Genomic DNA, 10,903 nt, shown 5'->3' on the forward strand with positions numbered 1-10,903 from the left:
GCAGAAATATCCTCCATGTTTACTGTGACACATACACCAGAGTAGGCTCAGTGTGTCACAGGAAAACTGAAAACCAAATGCTGTCAATAAAAGAATGACATCCATGGAATTCAGAAAATCAATGCACTCCTTTTCAAAAAAATAGGTAAATTAATATAAACATAGAATGAAATGATCAAGGTTACAATGTGTAAAACCAACAAGCAAAACAAATTGTGCCAGCAAGATTGATTTATTCACTCCTTTCCTTCTCTTGGATGCTTCCTATCCCCACCCAAACTCAGCACTCACTTCTGAGACTACTCAAATTTCATCTGAGACTGGTTAGAGAAAGCCTGTACCATTTCCTGCTGCTCCTGAGAGAGGGTGCATACAGAGCTGGCAGAAGCTGTAGGCACTGGGATGAAGAAGGCCGCACTCTGAGTTTCGCTGGGGCTGGCTTCCCTCACAAATAGCTCATCGTTCACGATGCAAAGACTGAAGGAAAAGTGGGCCCTCAGGGGAGTGGAAGGATGGACCAGCCTGCACCTGAAATAATGATCCTGCTCCCACTGCCCGCCAGGAACCAGATTTCATCCATACCCCTCCTGCATCTGTCCTCCAGGCTCCTTGATGGCTGCCTCTGCCCCTCCCACAGAGCCCACTTTGGAGACTGTCTACCAGCCTCACTAGATGGTAGATTCTGCATTTACCCAGGAATGATTCTGCATTTACCCTTTACAATAGCCCAGGGAGTGGACAGTCTGATCCCCATTTTCAGAGGAAGTCACTGAGCTACAGAGAGGGCATGTGACTTGACCAAGGTCACACAGCAAGTGAGTGTTGGGTCAAGGAGAGAACCCATGTTCCGATTCCAGAGCCCAGGCTCTTCTTCACCACTAGGCTAGACTGCTCCTCAGAGCTACGGGCTGGGGTTTCCACAATATGGAGAAAACCTAAGGTCTGTGACTCCGCAGCCCTACCCGGAGCCCAGGCTGGGATGGGTGTTCCCAGCCACAACACAGCACTCACCTGGAAGAGGTGGCAGGGATAGTGATGAAGGTTCGGGTGAAGGCACGAACACAGCCCTGAGACCAGCCTCCCACTGCAACGACCAACAACAGGACCCCTTAGAGCCCCACGTGCTTTACATGCACCCACGGGGTTCCCAGTCAGGGTCTGACTTGACATGCAGGCCGAGGGGACACCTGTTCATGAGCGGGCAGGGTGTTGGGAAGGGGAGGGCAACTGTAGGAGCAGTCTGCTCCAGTGACAGGGCCCCACGGCCACCACTCCACAAGTCCACGGGATGCATGTTCCACAGCTGACCAAGAGGCGGACTTTACCACCCCACTTTGCAGAGGAGGAAACTGGGGTTTAAGCAATGGTCCAAGTTCCCAGAGTAAGGATCTGGGATGAGAGCCATCAAACCCCATGACCTGGGTCCCCAACACCCAGGGTATATGGAGCAGAGGGCATGACCATAGGTCACACCTGGGTTGTCTGTGGGAAGAGTGAGGGCTGGAGAACCCAGAGGGGGCAGGAAGGGAGGCAAGGGTCGGGGAGCTGAGGGAGTTCTGAGAGGGAGCCCCACCAGGGGAGGGCTCTCTGGGGCCTCTGGGGAGGGGACTACACACACCCACCTTCCTTGAACACCCCGTTGACGGAGAAGCAGAGCATCATTTCCTGAAAGGGAAGAGCCCAGGTGCTCAGACACCACCTAAACACCCACGGTGGCTTCCCAGTCCTGCCCGAGAGAGGAAGCAAGAGCTCACCGTCTGGAACCATGTGTCCACCACAAAGGAGCTGAAGTCATGCCGAGTTTGTGGCAATACAGAGAGGGCCCCCACAATGTCACCTTTTGTGTGCTTCAGCAGCTGGACCTGCAGGTCTGTGGGGGAGGGGAAGCAAGCGAAGGTCATGGCTGCCCCACATGCCCTGGGTCAAAGGACTGACCCCTTAATGGTCCCCTTTCCAGCCCAGTTTTCCCGTCACCCACTCACCAGGGTCCTTGAGCTTCTTCATGTTCCTGTTTTCCTCGAGGTACTCACACAAGCTGCTTCTAGGAGAAAAAAAGGAACAGGATGTGAGGGGGTCCAGCGAGGTGGGGGTTTGCAGGAGCAGACATGTATCTGCTGGGGAGCCCCATGGCCTGCCAGCCCGGGAGCAGAGTGTGAGCTGGGATACTCACGGGTCTGGGTCCTCGGGGTGGAAGGGAATGGTCAGAGAGAAGCAGGCCTCGTCGTGATAAGCACCCAGGAGACGCTGTCGGTTGCCATAGTCATGGATCAAGTAATAACTGGGCACGAGAAAGGACGATGGTGTGTCCATGTGGTCTGGACCTCAGAGGAAACCTGAAACCTCCCGGGGGCAGTCCTGCACGTGGGCAGCTCGCATGTGCTGGCCCTCCCCTTCCTCAGATTCCCACGGAAACTCACTGCTGCAGGAATTGCAGGACTAGACTCTTCAGCTCATTGGATCCAAAGAAGCTTCCCTGGGATGAAAACAGTCCTCAGGACCAGGGCCAACACCCTCCTCATGCACCGCCTAAAACCCTGAGAGATCCTCCACCCTCACCTTGCACGTCGGTAGGCACTGGCGGGCTTCAGCACCACGGTGAGTTGCTGGGGGTGTCTCCTGGCCATCCTGGGGAGGGAAGAGGAAGTCAGCAGTGCAGACCAGGAGGTGGGGCTGGATGATCAGGGAACAGGTGGGCCCGGGAGAAGGAGGGCGTCAGAGGTCAGGCGCCAAAGGGCCCTGGAAATTCCATGGGCAGGACTGCACTTGGGATCAGCACCGTGGGCCCCCAAAGCCTGTGGAGCCTGTGCTCAAGGACGATCCAGAACTGTAGTCTGGTTCCCTCCAAGATGGTCCCATCCCCCTCCCACCATGACCATTAAGGGCCAGGTCCAAAAAGGTAACTTGGGCAAGACCTAAAGGGGGTCAGAGCAGCTTGGGGGCACTGCCAGTGTCAGTCAGAGGAGTCAGTGGTCAAGGAATACATTACCAAGCACAGCAACTTGGGGAACAATTCCAAGATGGAGCTGCCAACATCAAGACAAAATAGAAAAGCCTGTGAAACTGCACAGGTCACCTTCCTGGTGTGACCATGACACTGACATTAGACACAGCCCAGTGTGCCCCACCCACACTCCGGGGTCCCAGCTTCCAGGGCCTTGGGCACCTCTCCCCATGGACTCTCCGGAGGGAGAGTTCCCTGCCTTCCTCCCTTCCTCCATCCTCCTTCTCCTTCCTCCTGGGGGATCCCCCCGAGACTGCCCTGACTCCCTTCTCCAGGGCCACGAGAAGCAGCATGTCAATCCCATGCTCCAGGCCTTCCTTCCCCCTTCCTCCCTCCAGGTCCCCACTGAAGGCTGTGGAGCGAAGAGGGAAGGGGGTGGGAGCCCGGGGCTCAGCCACCTCACTGGGGGTCCAGGGTTCCGCCAGGACCAGGACACCCCCAGGGATGGCCCAGGATGCTTGGGCAGGGAGCTGAGTGAGCCAGGGCTCAGGAGGCAGGGAGGGAAATGGAGGGGATGAAGACAGAAAGGGAGGGAAGGGAGGGGAAGAGATGAGAGAGACGCAGGGGCATAGAGACAAGCCTGGGACAGAAAGCTAAGCAAAGAGAAGGGGAAGAAGCTCTCCCATGGTGGTGGGGGTGGGTGAGGGAAGAAGACAGAAGAAAGAGGAAAGAAATCTCTCCTGCTGCAGCCCCCTCCTTCACCTGCCCTGGAATGGCCCAGGCACCTGAGGTAGGAATGGAAAATATGTACATGCTGACGTGGGGCCTCACTGGGATCTGACTGAACCTTTGTCACCTCTGTCAGAGGAGCGCATGGGGCCTGTGGTCCTCCCAGAGAACCAGGTCAGGTGCCTCTTGCGAACAGCCACTGTCACAAGTAACTCAGACTCCCAGGGGCCAACAGAGGGGACCTCTGACCTTAGGCTGGTTGCCTCATCAGGGGAGGTATTGCACACGGGGTTTCTGTCTGCACACATCTCATCGGGCTCCAGCCGCTGGACCTTGTCCATCTGCCCTGCAGACTTCACCTGTAATTATAGGGAAGAACCACGTGGACCACAAGGAAGGCCTTGTACCCCCAATCCCTCCTTCAACAAATGCACTTACCTTCTTTGTCCCCACCTCATGAGCCCTCCACCTTCCCTTCAGAGAAGGCTCTGGGTACCACCCCTCACCTCAGTGTTGGGGAGGTTCAAGTTCTTGATGTGGGAAGCATGCTCCATAGTGTTGGGCAGGCCAACCAGCTGGTAGGGTTTCTTGTTGCTCAGGTCCAAGGACAAAAGCTGTGATGAAGAAAGAGTTGAGTGAGGACCCCAACAGGGGATATCCAACATCCATCTGCCGCTTCTGCCTAATCTTCCCCACCCTCACCGCAGTCCCCACACTGAGCCTAACTCCTCACCTTGGGCACATTCTCTCCATAGAGCTGCAGACAGGTGGTCATGGCATTTCCAGGATTCTGTACTGTTCCCATGCCAGAGGTCATCAAGCCTCCAGGAAGATGAGAGGAGGGAAACAGAAGGCTGAGAAGGTCCTGGCCAGTAGAGCTCCAGCACCAACCCCTCCCCAAGTTACCATCCCTGAGTGTCCTTGCCAGGCAGAACCTTCTGCCCTCCCCTGCCCTAGAATTACTGCTGCAGCCATACCAGGGTCAAAACGGAGTCTCTGGATGTGAAGAAATTGCTGGGAGCCCTCATTTTGTCTGTTCAAGGTCAGCTGCACAGTTAGAGATGGAGTTCAGTGTCTCTGAGGCTGAGGTGGTGAAGGGGGGCAAGAGATGGGTCTGGCTCTGAGTGCACAGCTTGTGTTGGCTCTGCCTTACCTTCATCTGCTCCACCTTTGCTGACCTCAGCTCCTTCTGCACAGAGCGGGGTGCATCACAGGGGTCCACAAAGACCGATATCTGGACAGATCCCAAGAGGGGCCAGGTGAGCAGCAGGAAATCTGAGCCTTGGGATCAAGCAAGACCATGCCCCTGGCCTGCCCTCTTGCCCCCAGCTGGACCTGTCCATGCCCTTGACACACACCCTTTCCTTAGCCTCATTGTAAATCTTGCCACTGACATTCCTCAGCGCGAAGGCAATGTTGGCATTCTCCACAAAGAACTGGGCCTGCATTTTCTCATAGTGAAACTGGAGGGAGAGGGGCGAGAGACACAGAATATGAGACGAGAGCCATTTCTCATCTGGGCATTCCCTCCACCCCGTTCCCTCTCATCTGCCTCAATGTCCTCTCTTACTTCGACTGGGGTGAATGGGACACCGCAGTGCTTCTGAATCAAACTCAGCAGCCACTTCTCCTCATACTTTATGCCAAATGGAATCTAGAAGCCAAAGGAAAAAATGGGACAGAAAATTGACATAATGAAATCCAAGGTTCAGATAAGACCCAGCCATATCCTCCTTTACAACCTTTTGTCAGGCTTCAGATAATTGTTTAATACAGGACACTGTCTGTCATTGCTAACTTTTGTACCAGGCATGGATTCCCTAAATCACCTCTCTCTCCATTCACAGACTTTTCTCGAAACAAACAACTTAAGATGTTTACCATGTACTTCCTTTTATAAAGGTCTCCGAGATCTTACCTGAGGCAGACCTGGCCTGCCCCTCTGACAAGGACCCCTGACTCATCCTCCTCCTCCCTCTCTCAGCTTGAGCCTAACTGAGCCTTCTGGTGTGAAGCCGCTCCCTCTCCTTGGCAGGAGTTCCCTCCTTTGCTTTCAGACAACCTCTCCCATGCGACCCGCAGTCTATCTGTTCCCTTTAAACTGCTTCTCTCAACCTGCTCTTACATGGTCTATGGTGTTACCTCCTAGGAATAACAAGACAGATCAACAACTCCTCTACCCAGAAAACTTTGTAGCATCTCTACATGAGTCCAACAGAGGTCCCTCTGTCATCTTCTTCTACAAATAAGATCCTAAGGCCAAGAGACTCACTGTGATCTTGAACCAGCTCCCCAAAGTCTCATCCTGCCTGATTCTCTCCACTTTTCCCTCTGGAGGCTTTTTGTCTGTGTCCATGTTAACATGGGTTAGGTCTTGCATCTGAAAATTGCCTCTCCGATGATAGGGTGGAATGCCATAGGGAGTGCTGTGGGGAAGTAGAGAGAAGAAAGTAGTCCATATATGCTCAGAAAGTCTACACATTTTCCTCAGTGATACCAGATCTACAATGAAGTTGTGCTCAACCACTAAGCTGATGCTATCATTCCTCACTCTGCCACAATGGAGAGAAGAATGAGACGTAATGAGCTACAAAGTTTTGTTTTCCGCTGGTTGTTACATGTCTGCCATGCCGACTGGTCACTTACTATCTTACTCGAGTGTCCACGTGAGCATCACTTCCTACTGAGTTTCTATCTTTCTGCTCCTGAGAAGTGACCTGTTCAGACCAATAGTTGTATCTCCTTTGGTAGATACCCCAGCATCTTGCTCTTCTTTGTATAGGGTTCATTTGGTCAGTGTGCTCTGAAATTGAGAATAACACATCAATGGTCCCAGTATCAGAGAAAGCCCTGGATAAACATCGTGGTTAATGAGGAACTATCACTGATTTTTATAACCTAAATAGAAATGTTATCACATTGCTTAAAAGTCTGGGAGACTTCACTGTGGTTTCGCTTCAAGGGAGATGAGAGGTGTGGAGCATCACAGCCAAGAGGGAAATAAGCACAGAGGAATGGGTTTGGATCTAGGGTTTTATTCCCTGCTCTGCCCTGTTCAGGCTAAGTGACCTGGGATAAATGGCTTTTCATCTCTAATTCTCACATCTCTGCTCTGCTCTAGGGAGACAATAAAATCTACCCTCAAATCTACCCTACTCTCATTGTTCAACAGTCAAAGTTGCTTTCTCTGTCTGATGAAAGTACTAGAGAAATTAAAGATAAGTCTGATTAAAAGGTCCAGAATGGTGCCTGGAGAGACATATAATGGAGAATATCAAGAGCAAGGGGAAGAGAATTAAAGGAGGTGCAATGAACATACCAGCACGTGGTTAATGTGAGTCCAAGAAAGCACAGGGAAGCGTGAAGAAATGCTATTTGAAAAGATCTTGGTTGAGAAGCTTCCAAAAGCGACAAACTATCAAGTCAGTATAACAACATTAATAGGAGAAAAACTATGCTTTAAGGAAAGACATACCTAAAAAAAAGGCATTCATTTCATCATCATCTAGCAAAAACTAGGAGAATTTGTGTCTAGAAGACTCCAATTAAGAGAAATATGACAGTTTCTTCTTTGGGCAGAAGTATTGTTCCAGGTCGAGTGCAGAAATACTAATGACATTTGTGAATACGTAGGCAATTTTAAATAAATATTGACTGTATAACACAAGGATTGTAATTGTTCTGGGGATTTAAATAGATATTGAATGAAAATGCATGACAATAAATTTGGAGGGGGTATTTGGAATCAAACTCTTCCAAAATACATCCATTGTCTGAGGAGTTTTAAAGGGCTAATTAACATTAGACCGTCAAATAGCAAAAATGGACATTGTAAGCTGAATGGTCAACACCACAGGAATGGCAAAGGAATGTTAAAGTAGAGAGATGCATGAAGTAACAATTTAATAGTTGCACAATATGAATCATTTTAAAGGAAAGGAGAGGAAAGGGAACCTAACAAGAGGCAGAAATGAATGTGCCTATAAAGGAAATTCTATCTGTTTTTACATTAAAAGTTTCAGACTAAATATTCCTAATAGAAAAACAGATAGGAACAGACCGAATGAGAAACTGCCCATCAAATGCTCCTTCAAAGAGCCGCATACAGAATTTAATCATCTAGAAAACTGGAAAACAATCAAATTGCAAAATGTATACCTTTTCCACATTAACCTACAGAAAGCTGGTATAGCCATATTACTAAAACAAAAGGTACACTTTCAAGAAAAACAACATTACTAGAGAAAGAATGAGATTCCCTTATGATAGCAGGTTCAATACAATAGACGATAGTCGTGCACAATTCTAAATTTCAGGCATGCATGTTTAAAAGAGGCCCAAAATATACAAAGGAAAGGCTGACAGACGAAGAGAAAATAGACACACCCACAGTCACAGCGTGAAATTTTAGCACAGCTCACTAGTTGACACATAAAATGGCAGACAAAAACTCAGCTAGAGGGAGAGGATTTTAAAATGTGACTAAAATAAATTAACAAATTTACTCAATTGACATAGAACAATGCACGTGACAAGTACTCTTCAAACATTCCAGAAGAGATCATATGCTAGGGAAGAAAGCAAGCCTCAGGAAGCGTCTATGGACTAATGCAGTTTGTCCTTAACGTAAGATTCAATGGTAATGGTGGGTTTTCTGCCCCTCCCCCACCTCTAGTATAAATCCCAAGAACATTACTTTATACGAACCCTACCCCCCCATCTAGGTGACCCTCCCCACTCTCCTAACCCTACATCTAAGAAGATTATATGACTCAAGCTTTTTCTTTAAGCAGGGAAAAATTTCACCTCAGCCATGACCACTTCCTTAGGAGGGGAGGTTTTACTTGTGGAATCAGGATGGGTTAATCAGAGCCCACTTGGCCTATTTCCTCAAGCGAGTGTAAAATAGTCAGCCTGGGCCCTCTCCATCTCTTCTCTAAAGGGGAGGGTTAGGCTGGGTGGGTTTCCTGTGGGTTGGGGTGGGGGAGGGAGCCCAGGACCCCTCCTGCCCTGTGGGGCTCTGAGGACAAACTCTCACACTGACCAACTCACCCATGAAGGCAGTGACCTGTCCCCACTGTCTTCACAGGCTGTGCCTGAAGAGAATCCTTGGGGCCTGGAGCAGGAGGTTTGAAAAATATCAAGGCGGGCTGCTGAGGAAGGAGAGTGCTAGCCCCAAACAACTCTGTCAGGACCACACAAACAAGATGGCGTCCTAACAGGAAGTCCCCTCCCCAAGGGCATAGAGAGGAGAGCCCTGGGGGCCAGAGGAGACTTAACTTCCTGTAATTACTGCCCCCTGAGTTTGCTACCAGCCTAACACCCAGGAAACTCTTTTCCCAACTAAACTATCCCTGCAGAGGAGGCCAACTAGAGTCAGGTGACTTAGAGGACCTTGGTGCCTGTGGCTACAGACACAGGAACTCTTTATGCCAGACTCTCCATCAGCTCCATTACATTGTGTTCCTTCATTCTGCAAACCCAGGGAATTCTGAGTGTCAGCCCATAGGTCAGGCTCTGTAATTGCTACATTGTGTCTGTTCTTTTATGTATTCCTCATAAGGCGAGTCTGATAACAGTATCACTAACCTTTCAAGTTTGCTGGGGCTTAATGAGGTGCTGAAGCCTGTCTAGGGTCATTCAGATGCTAGCTGGATAGACAGAGACTAGAATTGTCCTTCATGGAATGGGGATGATCTCTCTATGCATCGCTTCACTAAATTCTTGGTGCAATATTGGGGATTTTCTTAGGTTTGCTGAATGTTCTGAAAATAGTTAAAGGCTAGAATTAACTCCAACCCATTCCAGAGAGGTAATACCAAAACAAAGCAAGCAACCAAAAACCCCTTGAAGATATAAAGGAAATAGCACTCAGATTTTGGTGGGTCACTGTAATGACAGCAGAAAGAAACAAATCTTAGCCTTTCCCTTTAAAAAAAATGTGTAGTCAATGGAAGCAGGTATGCCCTTAATGGTTAGAGCCAGAACTGTAGCTCTGAAAGTCTCAGATCAGAGTGATCTGCAAAGAGGTAAAGAGGACGAAGCCTGGGCTCCAATTCATGAGCCAAATCTTGCTGGAACTTTCCAGTACCTTCTGGAATTTTCCACTCCTTGCTCAACTTCCTTTCCCAGATTTCTGTACCTTGAGAGAGGAAGTCTAATGCCTGAGAGAGGTACAGAAAAATCTGCATGCGAGTATGTGAACATCTGAGGTAAGGCAAGTGTAAGGGAGAAATGAACATAAATACACAGATAACACCATCAAGTCAAAAGTTGAAATTTTTGACTTTATACAACAACATCATGGGAACATTTTTATAATGCAGAAATCTATATGAATTTTTGTCAGTTGTTTATTAGGTATTTTCAAATGTTCCTCTCAACAAATTAGCCTTATCACAAAATAGTAAACATTAACAACATATACTTAGAAAATAACATTCTTCTGCAGCTTCCATCTGTACAAGCCCATCACCATGACACACAGACACCCAAGATATTCAATGTAAAAGGATTGGTGCACATTTTCCAGATGTGTTTCTCCTTAGGTAATGTGAGTACCTAACTTACGGCGTTTGAGTAGCTATATATTCTAGATACGTTCTTTTTAAAATTTGCAGTTACATAAGTAATTTTGTCCAAACTGATTTTTTCACCTCGATATTTTGATTTCTTCAGTTCATGGCAGGTCATCTTTCCAGATTTTTATTGAAGAAGCATTTTGCTTTTTAGGTGAATTGTTTGTGGTTACGTTGTCTGTCCCTTTCTCTACTGATTAACAGAAATACTTTTTGTTCTCGCACGTGAGCACAAATCTGTAATATTGTTTGAATTATTGACTCCCAGCTTTTCAATCTCTTAATTAATTTTTCTTTGGACACTACAGAAATTCTTTTAATTTTCATGGATTTTTAAATTTTAAAATAACACAGCTATGACAGAAAAAATAAGTAATACATAAGGTTGCATATGGGAATTCCAGATTCAAAGCCTTGATGGTTTCAGGACATGATGGAAAGGAGCTTTTGACAAATGTTACATTTCATGAATAATGGGGAAGCTATTTGAATATGTGTTTGCTTAGAGGAGATACCACGTAAAATGCCTCTGGCCTAAAATAATTCCATAAATGATCACTTCCTCCCCTCCATGGAGGTTAATTTCCTCTGCTTTGACCTGAGCCCAGACAAATCCCCCAGGACAGTTCGATCCCTGTGGCTCTACATCCAAGCT

At 48.2% G+C, this 10,903-nt stretch overlaps 1 protein-coding gene across 1 annotated transcript; it reads right to left on the reverse strand.

The window, feature by feature from the left end:
* Positions 300-8,911, reverse strand: LOC110257686 (nuclear RNA export factor 3-like). Its single transcript, XM_021079856.1, has 19 exons — positions 8,723-8,911; positions 6,317-6,473; positions 5,943-6,096; positions 5,241-5,324; positions 5,029-5,133; positions 4,824-4,904; positions 4,648-4,717; positions 4,404-4,492; positions 4,156-4,284; positions 3,920-4,029; positions 2,987-3,023; positions 2,557-2,625; positions 2,418-2,473; positions 2,171-2,278; positions 1,983-2,041; positions 1,755-1,870; positions 1,623-1,665; positions 1,012-1,084; positions 300-477 (listed from the first exon to the last, which is right to left on the reverse strand). The coding sequence occupies exons 1-19, from the start codon at positions 8,724-8,726 to the stop codon at positions 300-302; spliced, it is 1,722 nt and encodes a 573-aa protein (XP_020935515.1). The 5' UTR covers positions 8,727-8,911.

Source organism: Sus scrofa, chromosome X (genome assembly GCF_000003025.6).
Source record: "Sus scrofa isolate TJ Tabasco breed Duroc chromosome X, Sscrofa11.1, whole genome shotgun sequence".
In the NCBI taxonomy this organism is placed as follows: domain Eukaryota; kingdom Metazoa; phylum Chordata; class Mammalia; order Artiodactyla; family Suidae; genus Sus; species Sus scrofa.

Excerpts from the sequence above, each read along its gene's own strand:
- LOC110257686 (XM_021079856.1), bottom strand. Across the intron at positions 4,493-4,647 it reads GAGACTCCGTTTTGACCCTG|GCTTGATGACCTCTGGCATG; the intron begins GTATGGCTGCAG and ends ATCTTCCTGGAG. Across the intron at positions 4,285-4,403 it reads ATGGAGAGAATGTGCCCAAG|CTTTTGTCCTTGGACCTGAG; the intron begins GTGAGGAGTTAG and ends TCTTCATCACAG.